At 43.0% G+C, this 17,850-nt stretch overlaps 1 protein-coding gene across 3 annotated transcripts; it reads left to right on the forward strand.

Moving 5' to 3' along the window:
* The first annotated feature begins 757 nt into the window (after positions 1-757).
* On the forward strand, positions 758-15,872 carry LOC109879736 (programmed cell death protein 10-B). 3 transcript variants are annotated; one of them, XM_031792617.1, is made up of 9 exons: positions 758-881; positions 1,548-1,717; positions 5,386-5,439; positions 5,609-5,726; positions 5,842-5,968; positions 9,385-9,463; positions 10,044-10,126; positions 12,594-12,675; positions 14,551-15,872. In XM_031792617.1, the coding sequence occupies exons 2-8, from the start codon at positions 1,628-1,630 to the stop codon at positions 12,673-12,675; spliced, it is 633 nt and encodes a 210-aa protein (XP_031648477.1). In that variant the 5' UTR covers positions 758-881; positions 1,548-1,627; the 3' UTR covers positions 14,551-15,872. The 3 variants fall into 3 exon arrangements, with proteins under 3 accessions (XP_031648477.1, XP_031648479.1, XP_031648478.1); XM_031792618.1 differs by having other exon boundaries at positions 792-881; positions 1,527-1,717; positions 14,551-15,868; XM_031792619.1 differs by lacking the exon at positions 9,385-9,463 and having other exon boundaries at positions 790-881; positions 14,551-15,868.
* Positions 15,873-17,850: the final 1,978 nt, after the last annotated feature.

The following is a 17,850-nucleotide window of genomic DNA, read 5'->3' on the forward strand; positions in this document are numbered from 1 at the left end:
AATTGCACCATATATACATTCTACAGATCCTTCTGAGCAACCCTTTTACTCCTGCACCGAGAATAGTTTTTGCTCTGTAAACCAATATGTAATCCACATACAGGGGCCAGTGGAATGAGTGGAGTGTAACCTTTATTTAACTAGGCAAGTCAGCTAAGAACAAATCGTTATTTACAATGACAGCCTACACCGGCCAAACCCAGAGGACGCTAGGCCAATTGTGCGCCGCCCTATGGGACTCTCAATCACGGCCGGATGTGATACAGCCTGTCATTGCTCTAGAGCTATTGTGTATTTCATATACAGTGATTTTCATTGCGGGAATTTATTCGACTTTGGAACATTTTAATGCAAATGTCACTTAAATATGAACACATGTGAACCAGGATGTCTGTAGTGACGCCTTTAGCGCTGAGATGCAGTGCATTAGACCGCTGCGCCACTCGGAGCACACACAAAAAAGAGTAAAAGGCCAGCAATACTCCGTATAATTCAGTGCTCCATGAAATGACACCATTTATACATTCTACAGACCCCACTGAGTATTCCCTACAGTACTTTTACTGCGGCACCTTGAATAGTTTTTGCTCTAGAGCTATTGTGTATTTCACATACAGTGATTTTCTTTGCGGGCATTTATTCGACTTTGGAACATTTAATGCAAATGTCACTTAAATATGAACAAATGTGAATCATTGTCCATGTTTAGACAATTATTTTTAATGTATCGTGAATAATTGAGGTTATTGTGGGGGACTTTTATTTAAAGCGTTTCCAAAATTCCATGACCCGGAAGTATTTATTTGTGTCGCTGAAGGAGACGTTGATGATAACAGCGCAGCTAACCAGATATTCTGGCTATTAGAACGGGGAAAATAAAGGTAACTATCTGTGGTTAGTTAAGATAACCACCATTTAACCGTTAGACGCATCTCTACTGAATGACACTGCATATGCCACACATTTGCGAGTTGCTCAAGCGTCACTAACGTGTTAGCTACAGTAGCATGATACTGCTAGGTAACGTTAATGTAGTTAGCTAGTTAACGTTAGCTAAATGGCTAGGTGATTTTCACAGTAAATGGTCATAATCTGCCAACTAGCTAGCTAGTTACCAAACTTTGATAACTACATTTAGCAATCATGTGTGACAGCGAAGTTAGCTAGCTAGCTTCTTAGGAACCGAACATGTTTACATGGTAGCTAATCATGTCACAGTAGAAGAGGAAGTTAATAACGCCTTAGGTCTGTCTACATGACAACATAGACGAAGTTCTCTCTATTTAATTCAAATGGCTTTATTGGCATGGGAAACCATATGTTTACATCCATTTCACTTGCTTTGGCAAACGTGAAATGAACAATCAAATGAACAGTAAACATTACTCACAAATTTTGAAGGAATAGAGACATTTAAAATGTCATATTATAGCTATGTACAGTACAAAAGGGAAAATAAATAAACATAAATATGGGTTGTATTTACAACTGTGTTTGTTCTTCAATGGTTGCCCTTGTGGCAACAGGTAACAACTCTCTCTCTCTAGGCTCTTGTCACTCTGGGGACTCTTGGAACTTCTCTGTGTGTGAGAGCGTGTTGCTGCCTATCTCTACACCTCCTTGGAGGATGACCATGGAAGAGATGAGGATTGAAACCGAGACAAACTCCATGGTCTCCATGACGCTATATGCTGTCATGTACCCCGTTTTTAACGAGGTAATGTGTGTGAATGTTTTGTCTAATATAGATTCAGGTACATTTTCCAGTGGCACACCGGGCCAGTGTGAACTGAAAGCTATTGGTCCAAATGAAAAACATACTGGCCAGGGCCAAGATCTCAAAGGATAGTGGATGATGCGTGCATCATTTAAATATCAGGGGATTTGATCTTTAATTTGCGAGCTGAGCAAGCTAGCATATAACCTACTCCCCATACACAAATAATAACATTTTAACTTGACAATGTAATATTTACATTGATTGTGTAAGTTTTATTTTTCATCTCAAAAAACGATCTCAAAAAGGTTATTCTTGTTAGTGATTTTGAACAGTCAGTCCTAGGGCCCTTTAAAATCTGTTTTATCTTACACTGAATTCCGTTTTCCAGGTTTTGTTTTTCCGGGGTTCTGAGTTTTCCTGTGTTTTCAGGTTTTCACTCTCTATATCACACTTTCTTATAGAAAAACAAAAAATCTGTGATGTTCTTAGTCCACAACAATTCTTATGCCGTTTTCACGTGCTAGTCGGAAAACAACAGAAACCGTTTACTCCAAATGTTTATTTCCATGTTGTACTTACACAGAAGTTGTAGTTAAGTTGTGTCTCTTTTTATATAAAAAACAAAAGAAACGAGTGGCTGGAAGAAGTTGAAATATGGAACCCTGTGGACTTCACTCCACTTTAGAGCATGGAAGAATTTATCATATATAGATCTGCAACTTGTGCTTAACCTAACGTAGCAGGCTTGTGCCAAACACTTTGCAAGCTATTCAGATTGGAATGGCAATGCGTGGAAACCATACAATTGAAATGAACTACAAATCAAATTGTATTTGTCAGATACTTGATAAACAGGTGTAGACTAAAAGCAGTGGTGGAAAAAGTACTCAAATGTCATACTTCAGGAAAAGTAAAGATACCTTAATAGAAAATGACTCAAGTGAAAGTCACCCATAATACTACTTGAGTTAAAGTCTAAAAGTATTTGTTTTTAAATATACTTAAGTATTAAAAGTAAACAGAATTGCTCAAATTCTTATGTATCAAAAGTTTTAATATTTTCAAATTCCTTATTATGCAAAGCAGACGGCACGTTTTCTTGTTTAATTTTTCTTTTAACGGATAGCCAGGGGCACACTCCAAGACTTAGATATTCATTTACAAATAAAGCATTTGTGTTTAGTGAGTCTGCCAGATCAGAGGCACCAGGGATGTTTTCTTGATAAGTGGATGAATTGGACCATTTTCCTATCAAAATGTAACGAGTACTTTTGGGTGTCAGGGAAAATGTAAGGAGTAAAAGGGACATAATTTTCTTTAGCAATATAGTGAAGTAAAAGTTATCAAAAATGTAAAAAGTAAAGGACAGATACCCAAAAAAACGACTTAAGTAGTGCTTTAAAGTGTTTTTACTGAAGTACTTTACACCACTGACTAAAAGTGAAATTCTTACTTACAAGGTTCTTTCTTTTCCAACAGTGCAGAGTTAAAGATGCACTATGCAGAAATTGCTCTGCCATTTCCTGGTTGCTAAAAATTTGAATAGTTCACCTAATTTAACCCAGAATCATTGTCAAATCAAAATGATATTTTATTTGTCACATGCGCCGAATACAAGAGTTTCAAAAAAATTACTTGAAATAAGTGTCAAGTGAAAAATAGAAAATAAAGTAACAAATAATTAAACAGCAGCAGTAAAATAACAAGCGAGGCTATATACAGGGGGTTACCGGTACAGAGTCAATGTGGAGGCTATATACAGGGGGTACCGGTACAGAGTCAATGTGGAGGCTATATACAGGGGGTACCGGTACAGAGTCAATGTGGAGGCTATATACAGGGGGTACCGGTACAGAGTCAATGTGGAGGCTATATACAGGGGGTACCGGTACAGAGTCAATGTGGAGGCTATATACAGGGGGTACCGGTACAGAGTCAATGTGGAGGCTATATACAGGGGGTACCGGTACAGAGTCAATGTGGAGGCTATATACAGGGGGTTACCGGTACAGAGTCAATGTGGAGGCTATATACAGGGGGTACCAGTACAGAGTCAATGTGGAGGCTATATACAGGGGGTTACCGGTACAGAGTCAATGTGGAGGCTATATACAGGGGGTACCGGTACAGAGTCAATGTGGAGGCTATATACAGGGGGTTACCGGTACAGAGTCAATGTGGAGGCTATATACAGGGGGTACCAGTACAGAGTCAATGTGGAGGCTATATACAGGGGGTTACCGGTACAGAGTCAATGTGGAGGCTATATACAGGGGGTTACCGGTACAGAGTCAATGTGGAGGCTATATACAGGGGGTACCGGTACAGAGTCAATGTGGAGGCTATATACAGGGAGGTACCGGTACAGAGTCAATATACGGGGGGCACCGGGTAGTCGAGGTAATTGAGGTAATATGTACATGTAGGTAGAGTTAACTTGACCATGCATGGATTATAAACAGAGAGTAGCAGAAGTGTAAAAGAGGGGTCTGGGTAGCCCTTTGATTAGCTGTTCAGGAGTCTTATGGCTTGGGGGTAGAAGCTGTTAAGAAGCCTTTTGGACCCGGACTTGGTACTCCACTACTGCTTGCGGTGCTGTAGCAGAGAGAACAGTCTATGACTAGGGTGGCTGGAGTCTTTGACAATTTTTAGGGCCTTCCTCTGACACCGCCTGGTATAGAGGTCCTGGATGGCAGGAAGCTTGGCCCCAGTGATCTACTGGGCCGTAATCACCACCCGGTGTAGGTCAGGTGCCTTGCAGTTGCCGTACCAAGTGGTGTTGCAGGCTGTCAAGATTCCTTAGTGATGTGGACACTGAGGAACATGAAGCTCTCGACCTGCTCCACTACATCCCCCTCTGTGGATGGGGGCGTACTCTCCCCTCCGTTTCCTGTAGTCCACGGTCAGCTCCTTTGTCTTGCTGATGTTGAGGGCGAGGTTGTTGTCCTGGCACCACACTGTCAGGTCTCTTTGCCTCCTCCCTATAGGCTGCGTCATCGTTGTCGGTGATCAGTCGTACAACCGTTGTTGTCAGCAAACTTGATAATGGTGTTGGAGTCATGCACGGCCACGCAGTCTTGGGTGAACAGGGAGCACAGGTGAGGGGCCCCCGTGTTGATGATCAGCGTGCCGGATGTGTTGTTGCTACCACTTGGGGGTGGCCCTTCAGGAATTCCAGGATCCAATTGTAGAGGCAGCTGTATAGTCCCAGGGTCTTGAGCTTGGAAGCGACTGTGGTGTTGGTACATGGGACTATGGTACGACTTCCATTTAAGAACCCAGCAGCTTTTACATTGAAGAGCGTTTGGAATAAACGGTGTCATTTGCAACAGACAAAACATTTTCCAAAAGAATCAGGACAGTTGAGAGCTGCGTGCTCTTGCTGCCCGACAGATGATTCCGCTCAAACAAGGCTATGTGTGTGGCCCGTGTGATATAAATAATCTACATAACGAACTAGCAGCTTCAGGAATTCCTGTTTTTTCATCAATTATATAGCCTTGATTGAAAATAACAATCTTACAATTTTTTTCACTGGTTTGGATGATTGACTGGCCTGGAGAGCTTCCAAAACCTCCCCGGACCAGCAGGCAGCCCTGTATGTCGAACCCTGGATGAGTGTGTGTTCTTGTCAGCCCCTAACAATGTGTGTGTTGGTTTGGCAGCTGGAGAGGATCAACTTGTCAGCTGCCCAGACTCTGAGAGCAGCCTTTATCAAGGTAAGACACACCAACACAGGACCCCTTACCCCATAAATGTATGACCTTTGCCCTTACGTAACCCTTGGGCTCTAGTTGCATGTCAGTAGTCTAAATCAAGGATGGGCAGCTTGAATACTCAGCAGATGTAATTGTGTGTTTTTGTATGTGCGTGTGTTTGTGTTGCTAGGCGGAGAGGGAGAACCCAGGCCTAACTCAGGACATCATAATGAAAATTCTGGAGAAGAAAAACGTTCAGATAAACTACACAGAGTCTCTGCTGCGCATGGCTGCAGATGACGTGGAAGGTGTGTGAGTGTAGAAAAGTACCAGCACTAAGCATCTGCTTACAAGAGATTCAGTATGTTTATAGTTGTTTATTAAAATATACTCCTATGTCCTATTCCCTGTGTGTGTGTGTAGAGTTCTTAGTGGACAGGCCAGAGCAGGAGTTCCAGGACCTAAATGAGAAATCCAGAGCTCTGAAACACATCCTCAGTAAGATACCTGACGAGATCAACGACAGGGTACGCTTCCTACAGACAATTAAGTGAGTACACGCACACAGTATACACTAGGGATGCAACGGTACAGTGGGCCCACGGTTCGGTATGTATCACGCTTTGTGGGTAACGGTACGGTTTCGGTATCTTTTATTTTTCCAGAAAAAAATAAAAACACATCACCCTTTTAAACAATGAACTCTTTATTTTGTCAATAGACAAATCAAACTTTCTGTTCAGAAAGGCCTGGTTTCTGTCTACTTGAAATCAAGGGGAGAAAAACATTATAATTAAAAGTGCTTCTTAGCTTTGACAACCTGTAGGTGATTTGCCTTCTCTATTTTAAATTAACAAGGTACATACTTGCATAGGAAATACAATCTTTGGCTATGAATACTCCCACGGCTTTCGTTATTTCTTAATGTTTTTCTGGATTTATCGCAAATTGTTGTTGGAAGGCAGCAGCGAGAGATTGTGTTTTTCGCTAACGAGTGGACTCTCCTTGCTCCAGCTCCACCTGCAAGGGATACGGCCGGGTGATGGCCACGTAAATGACACATGTTAGAAGTGTTTCCACTCGAGTAGCCGACAGTGGCAAAACAATGCTTGCAGACTCTACTTTTTTTTGTTTACGGTCTTCTTACCCTCTTCATCGTATTGAATTTATTTATTTATCTATTTCACCTTTATTTAACCAGGTAGGCAAGTTGAGAACAAGTTCTCATTTACAATTGCGACCTGGCCAAGATAAAGCAAAGCAGTTCGACAGATACAACGACACAGAGTTACACATGGAGTAAAACAAACATACAGTCAATAATACGGTATAAACAAGTCTATATACGATGTGAGCAAATGAGGTGAGATAAGGGAGGTAAAGGCAAAAAAAGGCCATGGTGGCAAAGTAAATAAAATATAGCAAGTAAAACACTGGAATAGTAGATTTGCAGTGGAATAATGTGCAAAGTAGAAATAAAAATAATGGGGTGCAAAGGAGCAAAATAAATAAATTAAATACAGTAGGGAAAGAGGTAGTTGTTTGGGCTAAATTATAGGTGGGCTATGTACAGGTGTAGTAATCTGTGAGCTGCTCTGACAGTTGGTGCTTAAAGCTAGTGAGGGAGATAAGTGTTTCAGAGATTTTTGTAGTTCGTTCCAGTCATTGGCAGCAGAGAACTGGAAGGAGAGGCGGCCAAAGAAATAATTGGTTTCGGGGGTGACTAGAGAGATATACCTGCTGGAGCGTGTGCTACAGGTGGGAGATGCTATGGTGACCAGCGAGCTGAGATAAGGGGGGACTTTACCTAGCAGGGTCTTGTAGATGACATGGAGCCAGTGGGTTTGGCGACGAGTATGAAGCGAGGGCCAGCCAACGAGAGTGTACAGGTCGCAATGGTGGGTAGTATATGGGGCTTTGGTGACAAAACGGATTGCACTGTGATAGACTGCATCCAATTTGTTGAGTAGGGTATTGGAGGCTATTTTGTAAATGACATCGCCAAAGTCGAGGATTGGTAGGATAGTCAGTTTTACTAGGGTATGTTTGGCAGCATGAGTGAAGGATGCTTTGTTGCGAAATAGGAAGCCAATTCTAGATTTAGCGATCGGTTGAAGAGCATGCATTTAGTTTTAGTTGTATTTAAGAGCAATTGGAGGCCACGGAAGGAGAGTTTTATGGCATTGAAGCTTGCCTGCAGGTTAGTTAACACAGTGTCCAAAGAAGGGCCAGAAGTATACAGAATGGTGTCGTCTGCGTAGAGGTGGATCAGAGACTCACCAGCAGCAAGAGCGACCTCATTGATGTATACAGAGAAGAGAGTTGGTCCAAGAATTGAACCCTGTGGCACCCCCATAGAGACTGCCAGAGGTCCGGACAGCAGACCCTCCGATTTGACACACTGAACTCTATCAGAGAAGTAGTTGGTGAACCAGGCGAGGCAATCATTTGAGAAACCAAGGCTGTCGAGTCTGCCGATGAGGATGTGGTGATTGACAGAGTCGAAAGCCTTGGCCAGATCAATGAATACGGCTGCACAGTAATGTTTCTTATCGATGGCAGTTAAGATATCTTTTAGGACCTTGAGCGTGGCTGAGGTGCACCCATGACCAGCTCTGAAACCAGATTGCATAGCAGAGAAGGTATGGTGAGATTCTAAATGGTCGGTAATCTGTTTGTTGACTTTGCTTTCGAAGACCTTAGAAAGGCATGGTAAGATAGATATAGGTCTGTAGCAGTTTGGGTCAAGAGTGTCCCCCCCCCCCCTTTGAAGAGGGGGATGACCGCAGCTGCTTTCCAATCTTTGGGAATCTCAGACGACACGAAAGAGAGGTTGAACAGGCTAGTAATAGGGGTGGCAAAAATTTCGGCAGATAATTTTAGAAAGAAAGGGTCCAGATTGTCTAGCCCGGCTGATTTGTAGGGGTCCAGCTGTCAGAACATCAGCTGAACGGATTTGGGAGAAGGAGAAATGGGGAAGGCTTGGGCGAGTTGCTGTGGGGTGTGCAGTGCTGTTGACCGGGGTAGGAGTAGCCAGGTGGAAAGTATGGGCAGCTGTAGAAAAATGCTTATTGAAATTCTCAATTATGGTGGATTTATCAGTGGTGACAGTGTTTCCTATCTTCAGTGCAGTGGGCAGCTGGGAGGAGGTGTTCTTATTCTCCATGGACTTTACAGTGTCCCAGAACTTTTTTGAGTTAGTGTTGTAGGAAGCAAATTTCTGCTTGAAAAAGCTAGCCTTGGCTTTTCTAACTGCCTGTGTATAATGGTTTCTCGCTTCCCTGAACAGCTGCATATCACGGGGGCTGTTCGATGCTAATGCAGAATGCCATAGGATGTTTTTGTGTTGGTTAAGGGCAGTCAGGTCTGGGGAGAATGCTGAATCCAAAATGTTCCCACCCAGTGGATTTTAAAGACGGTGGTGCCTCTTCAAATGTGCTTCTCTCTGTCTCTAGCACTCGCCATTGTCACATTGGATCTGAGAGAATATTTGTTGTTTTAGTTTCCACTCTCTTCATGAGGCCCCTTTAGGGAGGTTTCCTACTGAGATGTCATTGCAAATTGTCTATTGGTTGTTTAAGGGGGAGGGTTTGCTGTCACTGCGGTTGCCACATTTTGAGACATTGCTGTGGAGCAAAGTTTTCCAGCCCTCAGGAGCCCCCTATAACGGCCTGGAGCCCCAAGCAGTTGTCTGCCTTGCCTGTTCACAAGCTGCGAGTCTAATTCTGTGGCTCTGAATTTACAACATGCGTGTAGTCTGCAGCGCAATAAGCACGTTTTGGAAAATGTCAGGCATATCATAATTCCGCGGTTCACGTGTGCCTATTGAACCGTAGGGGGCGTACCGAACGGTTCGACAACATACAGTATACCGTTGCATCCCTAGTATACACTAACACACACACCTTCATTAGCATGCCCTTGACATCCTGCTTCTTGATTGGTGTTGGTTGTTGTTTTCCATAGAGACATCGCCAGTGCTATAAAGGAGCTCCTGGATACAGTCAATAACGTCTTTAAGAAATACCACTACCAGAACCGTAGGGTAAGACACACAGAGATGTGGAATATACACTGAGTGGACAAAACAGCTCTTTCCATGACATACTATATATCACCTGGTCAGTCTGTCACAGGTGAATCAAGGTGAAAAGCTATGATCCCTTATTGATGTCACTTGTTAAATGGACTTCAATCCGCGTAGATGAATGGGAGGAGACCGGTTAAAGAAGGACTTGGATTGTGTATGTGCACAGGTTTGAATGTGTCAAGAACTGCAACACTGCTGGGTTTTTCACGCTCAATAGGTTCCTGTGTGTATCAAGAGTGGTCCACCACCCAAAGGACATCCAGTCAACTTGACACAACTGTGGGAAGCATTGGAGTCAACATGGGCCATCATCCCTGTGGAACGCTTTTGACATCCTTGTAGAGTCCATGCCACAATGAATTGAGGCTGTTCTGAGGGCAAAAGGGGTTGCAACTCAAGATTAGGAAGGTGTTCCTAATGTTTTGTACACTCTGTGTTTCTTTCTTATCTTTAATGTGATCAATGGCTGCAAGGAGAGCTGATATCATTGTGAAGGCGATGTTCACATCTGTCTGTCTCTTCTCTGTGTGTCCAGGCTCTTGAGCACCAGAAGAAGGAGTTTGTCAAATACTCCAAAAGCTTCAGCGACACCCTCAAAACATACTTCAAAGATGGAAAGTGAGTTGTGTGGAGTAGATTCATAAGGACACTGAATAGATAGATGTTCATCGACAGCAGTGAGTTGTGATTGGGGGATTTTTTTTCCCTTCACAAAACAGCACTTACTAAACCCACAGCAAAAATACACTGAACAAAAATATAAACGCAACATGTAAAGTGTTGGTCCCATGTTTCATGAGCTGAAATAAAAGATCCCAGAAATGTTCCATACCCACAAAAAGTTTATTTCTCTCAAATGTTGTACACAGTTGTACACAGTTGTACTCTTTACATCCCTGTTAGTGAGCATTTCTTCTTTGCCAAGATAATCCATCCACCTGACAGATATGGCACATCAAGAAGCTGATTAAAGACCATGATCATTACACAGGTGCACCTTGTGCTCGGGACAATAAAAGGCCACTCTAAAATGTGCCGTTTTGTCACACAACACAATGCCACAGATGTCATGTTTTGAGGGAGCGTGCAATTGGCATGCTGACTGCAGAAATTCTCCCCAGAGCTCTTGCCAGGGAATTTGGCAGTATGTCCAACCGCAGACTACATGTAACCATGCCAACCCAAGACCTCATCCAGCTTCTTCACCTGCGGGTACGCCTGAGACCAGCCACCTGGACAGCTGGTGAAACGGTGGGTTTGCAAAACCGAAGAATTTCTGCACAAACTGAAACCGTCTCGGGGAAGCTCATCTGCATGCTCGCCGTCCTCCACCAGGGTCTTGATCTGACTGCAGTTTGGCGTCGTAACCGTCTTCAGTGGGAAAATTCTCACCTTCAATAGCCACTGGCACGCTGGAGAAGTGTGCTCTTCACGGATGAATCCTGGTTTCAACTGTACCGGGCAGATGGGAGAGAGCATGTATGGCGTTGTGTGGGCGACCGGTTTGCTGATGTCAACTTTGTGAACAGAGTGCCCCATGGTGGCGGTGGGGTTATGATATGGGCAGGCATTAGCTACGGACAATGAACACAATTGCATTTTATCGATTGCAATTTGAATGCACAGAGATACCGTGGCGAGATTCTGGCCCATTGTCTTGCCAATCATCCGCACCATCACTCCATATTTCAGCATGATGATGCACGGCCCCATGTCACAAGGATCTGTACACAATTCCTGGCAAAATGTCCCAGTTCTTCCATGGGTTGCATACTCGTGACGGCAGGTAGCCTAGTGGTTGGAGCGTTGGACTAGTAACAAAAGGTTGCAAGATCGAATCCCCGAGCAGAGAAGGTAAAAATCTGTCGTTCTGCCCCTGAACAAAACGGTTAACCCACTGTTCCTAGGCCGTCATTGAAATAATTTGTTCTTAATTAACTGACTTGCCTAGTTAAATAAAGGTCAAATAAAATTAGACGTGTCACTCATTGAGCCTGTTTGGGATGCTCAGGAACGACTTGTACAACATCATGTTCCAGTTCTCTTCAATATCCAGCAACTTTCCACAGCCATTAAAGAGGAGTTGGACAACATTCCACAGGCTACAATAAACAGCCTTATCAACTCAATCCCCAGTTCAAAACTATTTTTTCCAGAGTACCCTGTTGTCTTGAACGCACTGAAGTCGGAAGATTTCTGAGTTCCCAGTTGTTTTGAACACGGCATTCGTCTCAGCGGAGAGAGGGAGAGAGCAGCAGAGGGTCCGCCTCTCACGGTCCCTGCTCTCTCCTTCCTTGCCTCAAGTGAGACTGAGGTACGTCTTCCACCTGATGGCAAAACGAGTCAAGAGCTCATCGGCCTCATGCACAAATTCATGTTGTTCCTATGACCAGAGAAAGTGAAATATATCGAGATATATTAAAATAGACATGACAAGCTGCTAATAACAACATAACCGCAGGGCTAATAACAACAAAAACACAGGGCTAATAACAATATAACCGCAGGGCTATCGATACACTTGGCTACTAATTAATCACAGCTGCAGCGCGAGTGGTAGTACAGAGTAGGTTTTATGTTTTGTAATAGTGCTGAATAAAAACAGTGCTGAATAACATGAACTCACTCATATAAACAGCAGTTCTGCTGTATTCTTTGACAGTCTCTCTCTGCTCATGGTTTTTAAAAGTGATAATCTCATGTAGCTAGTATCAAACTTTGCTGGAAGTTGTAGGCACACTCGATTTAGCCACAGATCTGCCGGTGCGCAGGGCTTCTGAATCAAGTGCACCGCCAATTGCGCCACTGACCGGTTGGTGACCACTGCCTTATATGAACTGGAAGTCAGTAAAATCTTTGAAATTGTTACATGTTGCGTTTATATTTTGTTTAGTGTACATTAATTCTAATAATATTAGTAGTGGGAATGTTCTTACTGTTTATTTTATGATGACCATGAGAAACCAATGATTTAATCAGGTTTGAAATGTCAGGGCTATTTTGAACAACTGTTTTGCTGATATTGCGTTTTTGTTTTATTTGCAGTCGTTAAATAACAATATAAATGAACCATCCTTGTTTCCAGGGCGATCAACGTGTTCATCAGTGCGAACAGACTGATCCACCAAACCAACCTCATTCTGCAGACCTTCAAGACCGTCATATAGGTACAATAGGGGTTTGTGTGTGTGAGACATAGAGACTAGAGTTCTAGTTGAATATAACCTGTTGTTGCATGAACATTGCCATTGAGGGCTTCCATCGTTTTAAAGTAGCTGCATTAAGCAGCTGATATATACATAAACTCAGCAAAAAAAGAAACGTCCTCTCACTGTCAACTGTGTTTATTTTCAGCAAACTTAAAATGTGTAAATATTTGAATATAAGATTCAACAACATACATAAACTGAACAAGTTCCACAGACATGTCACTAACAGAAATGGAATAATGTGTCCCTGACCAAAGGGTGGGTCAAAATGAAAAGTAACAGTCAGTATCTGGTGTGGCCACCAGCTGCATTAAGTATTGCAGTGTATCTCCTCATGGACTGCACCAAATTTACCAGTTCTTGCTGTGAGATGTTACCCCACTCTTCCACCAAGGCACCTGCAAGTTCCCAGACATTTCTGGGAGGAATGGCCCTAGTCCTCACCTTCCGATCCAACAGGTCTGAGACGTGCTCAATGGGATTGAGATCCGGACTCTTCGCTGGCCATGGCAGAACACTGACATTCAGTCTTGCAGGAAATTACGCACAGAATGAGCAGTATGGCTGGTGGCATTGTCATGCTGGAGGGTCATGTCAGGATGAGCCTGCACGAAGAGGGAGGAGGATGTCTTCCCTGTAACGCATAGCGTTGAGATTGCCTGCAATGACAACAAGCTCAGTCCGATGATGACTTAACACACCCCCCCCAGACCACCTCCAAATCGATCCCGCTCCAGAGTACAGGCCTCGGTGTAACGCTCATTCCTTCAACGATAAATGCGAATCCGACAATCACCCCTGGGTGAGACAAAACCACGACTCGTCAGTGAAGAGCACATTTTTTCAGTCCTGTCTGGTTCAGCGACGGTGGGGTTTTGTGCCCATAGGCGACGTTGTTGCCGGTGATGTCTGGTGAGGACCTGCCTTACAACAGGCCTACAAGCGCTCAGTCCAGCCTCTCTCAGCCTATTGTGGACAGTCTGAGCACTGAACACCTGAGCACTGAACACCTGAGCACCCTAACCTGTGCAGGTGTTGGTACATGGGGTCTGCCACTACGAAGACGATCAGCTGTCCGTCCTGTCCTCCTGTAGCGCTGTCTTAGGTGTCTCACCGTACGGACATTGCAATTTATTGCCCTGGCCACATCTGCAGTCCTCATGCCTCCTTGCAGCATGCCTAAGGCACGTTCACGCAGATGAGCAGGGACCCTGGGCATCTTTCTTTTGGTGTTTTTCAGTCAGTAGAAAGGCCTCTTTAGTGTCCTAAGTTTTCATAACTGTGACCTTAATTTCTAACCGTGTGTAAGCTGTTAATGTCTTAACGACCGTTCCACAGGTGCATGTTCATTAATTGTTTATGGTTCATTGAACAAGCATGGGAAACAGTGTTTAAACACTTTACAATGGAGATCTGTGGTTATTTGGATTTTTAAGAATTATCTTTGAAAGACAGGGTCCTGAAAAAAGGATGTTTTTTTGCTGAGTATATCTCAGAGCGGTATTGGACTAAGATACAGTGGCATAGTATAGAGTACAGTACATACATATGAGATGGGTGACGCAATATTTGCACACAATTAAAGTGACTAAGATACCGTAAAATAGTATAGAGTACAGTTCACACATATGAGATGAGTAATGCAAGATACAGAGACCTTCATTAAAGTGTCTCGTGTTTCATTTCCTTGAAGTGGTGCGGTTTATACATATGAGAAGAGTAATGCTAGATACGGAACATTATTCATGTGGCTAGTGATCCATTTCTAAAAGTGGCCAGTGATTTCTAATCTATGTCTCCTGTGTTTGTGTCTTTGTCTGAACATGTGTGTAGGGTTGCCTTGGAGAGGCCATCCAATCTTCCAACGAAGCAACATTCAAAATGGCATACGATCAGAGAGCACCTTTTTGCCAGATTTAAATGTAAAATAGAGGCTTGTTTTTATCAGACAGTTTTAATTTATACCCTTGAGGTGCGTTCAAGGCTGATGTTAGCAGTGAAATACGTCAGCTTTTAAACTGTTAGCTAACGTTAGTGAATGTTTAATGGCCAAAATCTAGCTGAAGAACTTCAGCATATGTGATAGCTTTTTTAGTTATCCCTAGCTACTGTTTAATTGTTTGAATCAGCATTTAACGTTTAGGGACAGTCTTGTTGATCGGGCTGTGATGATACCAGTATGACAATATTTTTTTCCATGGCAAGAATGAAAACATGAGGCAGGCTCAACTCTTTGGTCCTATGAATACTTGCTGTATGTAAAATATTCTGTGCACTATCTTAGAAAATACATGTGACAACATAATGATATTTGTTTCCAACATTCGGGCTGTTTTCCTAGCGATGTAAAATCCGCTTTGTGTATGATTTATTATTTGTGCATCTTAACTTTCTCACTCATCATTATTCACGATGCATTCAGGATTTTCCATAATCATGGTAGCATCCACATCAATGTAGTAGTGTATTCTATGACAGTCTGCACTTTAACCTCGTAGTTGTTGTATAATTTCAAATCCAAAGTGCTGCAGTACAGAGCCAAAAATAACAACAGCAAAAATTCACTGTTCCAATACTTTTGGAGCTCACTGTATCTGACCCTGTGTCAGTGTTTAGGGCCAACTTCCTCCTACATCTACTATAGCTTCTTAATCATGCTTTCAGAACGGAAACTGCTTTCACTATCTGCTGTGCATCTCAAGTGTCTCCCTCTCTTACGAGAAAGCAATATGATGTTCTAACCCTACTGGGTATGACCTTTCACCTGTCCAGTCTTTACAGAGTAGTGCAGAGGAAGGGAGCGGTGTGAGGAGAGAATCTTGTTAGATTATTGAGATGTACCCCTATTCAACTCTATTAGAAGACAGAAAACCAAAAGAATTCAAGCACAGAGTTGCTGAATCCCAAATAGACTCCTGGACGAGGGGGTAGGGACGGACTAGGGAGGGATCGATTTGGGATTCACAAAGTAACATTCCCACACTGTCTGTGTGTGTAGCTACAGAGAGCATGACTGAGGAGGGTTTGTAAAAGGAGTCTGTCCCTGATGTTTCAAGATGAAGGGAATGAAATGGCTCCAGGTTGAAGCTGTCTCTGTATTTAAGTGATACTGTATGTCTGGTGGCAAATGTTCAATAAATTGTTTCCTAATGATGCAGTTTGTTTTTGGAATTCAGCAGTGTTTGGGGGGGGGGGGGGGGGGGGGTCTGTGGGAAAGCGGGGATGGAATTTGTGAGGGTTGGATAGAATGCATAAAAAGGAGAATTTGAGGGAGAGTGGTGAGATGTGTGATTTGGGCAAACAATGATGGGCAGACACACACAGGCTTTAGCCACTTGATGACAGTGTGGTGCAACCACTATATATATATATATATATATATATAAAAAATCCCTGATAGGAAGAAGACATTAGAGATTTGTTTTAAAACTACTGGGATTTACCCCATGGGATTATCCATGAATAGAGCACTTCAGATAAAATGGCATTTGATTGTCTGTTTACACAGACATTTGCCTCATCATAACTCAACTTGTGCTTAGCTCCTAGCCCCTCTTCCCTAATCACTTGTGTATATCTGAAAGGATTGTATTGGGGTGTCCAGAATTGGGTTAAATTACTATTTAAAATATTGCAATTACTTTCAAAGTAAGTATTCAGATATACTTTTATTTGAAAAGGCAAGTAGCTGAATATTGGAAAGTATTTCCTCATTGAAGAGACAACAAAATCCATTCTGCTCCTGTCACTCATTCTTTTTTGGTAACAGGTAGACCGGTCGAACTTGAAGGAAAGATAAGGTAACTACTTCCTTATTGAGAACAATAATAAGTTTGTCTAATTTCCAGGGTGATCTTGCTTTTAGCAAAGACATTCATTACATGAAAATCTAGTACTTTGAAGTACATGATATTCTAGTATATTTAATGTAAGTATACTAAAGACAGTTTTGAAGACAAAAAGTATACTTTTTGTAATTATACTGAAGTACACTTATTGTGATATGAAAATCAAGTATATGTTGAATATAAACTACATTCATCAATCTGACTTCATTATCATGCGAATAAATGCAACAGGCCCTGTACTTCTCTGGAGAATCTTAGTCAAGGCAGCGACCCTCACATCTCATTATGACTATAATGAACATGTCTATCTTGAACCTTTATGCAAGTATTAAGAGGCTAGTTACAAATGTGTGATAACGCTCTCTGTAGCTGATGTGAACAAAACCTTTAAACAGGTCAACATTCACAAAGCCGCTGGGCCAGACGGATTACCAGGATGTGTACTCAAAGCATGCGCGGACCAACTGTCAAGTGTCTTCACTGACATTTTCAACCTTTCCCTGACCGAGTCTGTAATACCTACATGCTTCAAGCAGACCACCATAGTCCCTGTGCCCAAGGAATCGAAGGTAACCTGTCTAAATGATTACCACCCCGTGGCACTCACGTCGGTAGCCATGAAGTGCTTTGAAAGGCTGGTCATGGCTCACATCAACAGCATCCTCCCGGACACCCTAGACCCCCTCATTCGCATACCGCCCCAGATCCACAGATGACGCAATCTCATTTGCACTCCACACCGCCCTTTCTTACCTGGACAAAAGGAACACCTATGTGAGAATGCTATTTATTGACTACAGCTCAGCGTTCAACACCATAGTACCCACAAAGCTCATCACTATGCTAAGGACTCTGAGACTAAACACCTCCCTCTGCAACTGGATCCTGGACTTTCTGACGGGCCGCCCCCAGGTGGTAAGAATAGGCAACAACACGTCTGCCATGTTGATCCATAACATTGGGGCCCCTCAGGGGTGTGTACTTAGTGCCCTCCTGTATTCCCTGTTCACCCATGACTGCATGGCCAAACGTGACTCCAACACCATCATTAAGTTTTCTGATGACACAACAGTGGTAGGCCAGATCACCGACAACGATGAGACGGCCTATAGGGAGGAGGTCAGAGAACTGGCAGTGTGGTGCCAGGACAACAACCTCTGCCTTAACGTGAGCAAGACAAAGGAGCTGATCGTGGACTACAGGAAAAGGTGGGCCGAACAGGCCCCTATTAACATCGATGGGGCTGTAGTGGAGCAGGTCGAGAGTTTCATGTTCCTTGGTGTCC

This window comes from Oncorhynchus kisutch, linkage group LG16 (assembly GCF_002021735.2).
Source record: "Oncorhynchus kisutch isolate 150728-3 linkage group LG16, Okis_V2, whole genome shotgun sequence".
Classification (NCBI taxonomy): Eukaryota; Metazoa; Chordata; class Actinopteri; order Salmoniformes; family Salmonidae; genus Oncorhynchus; species Oncorhynchus kisutch.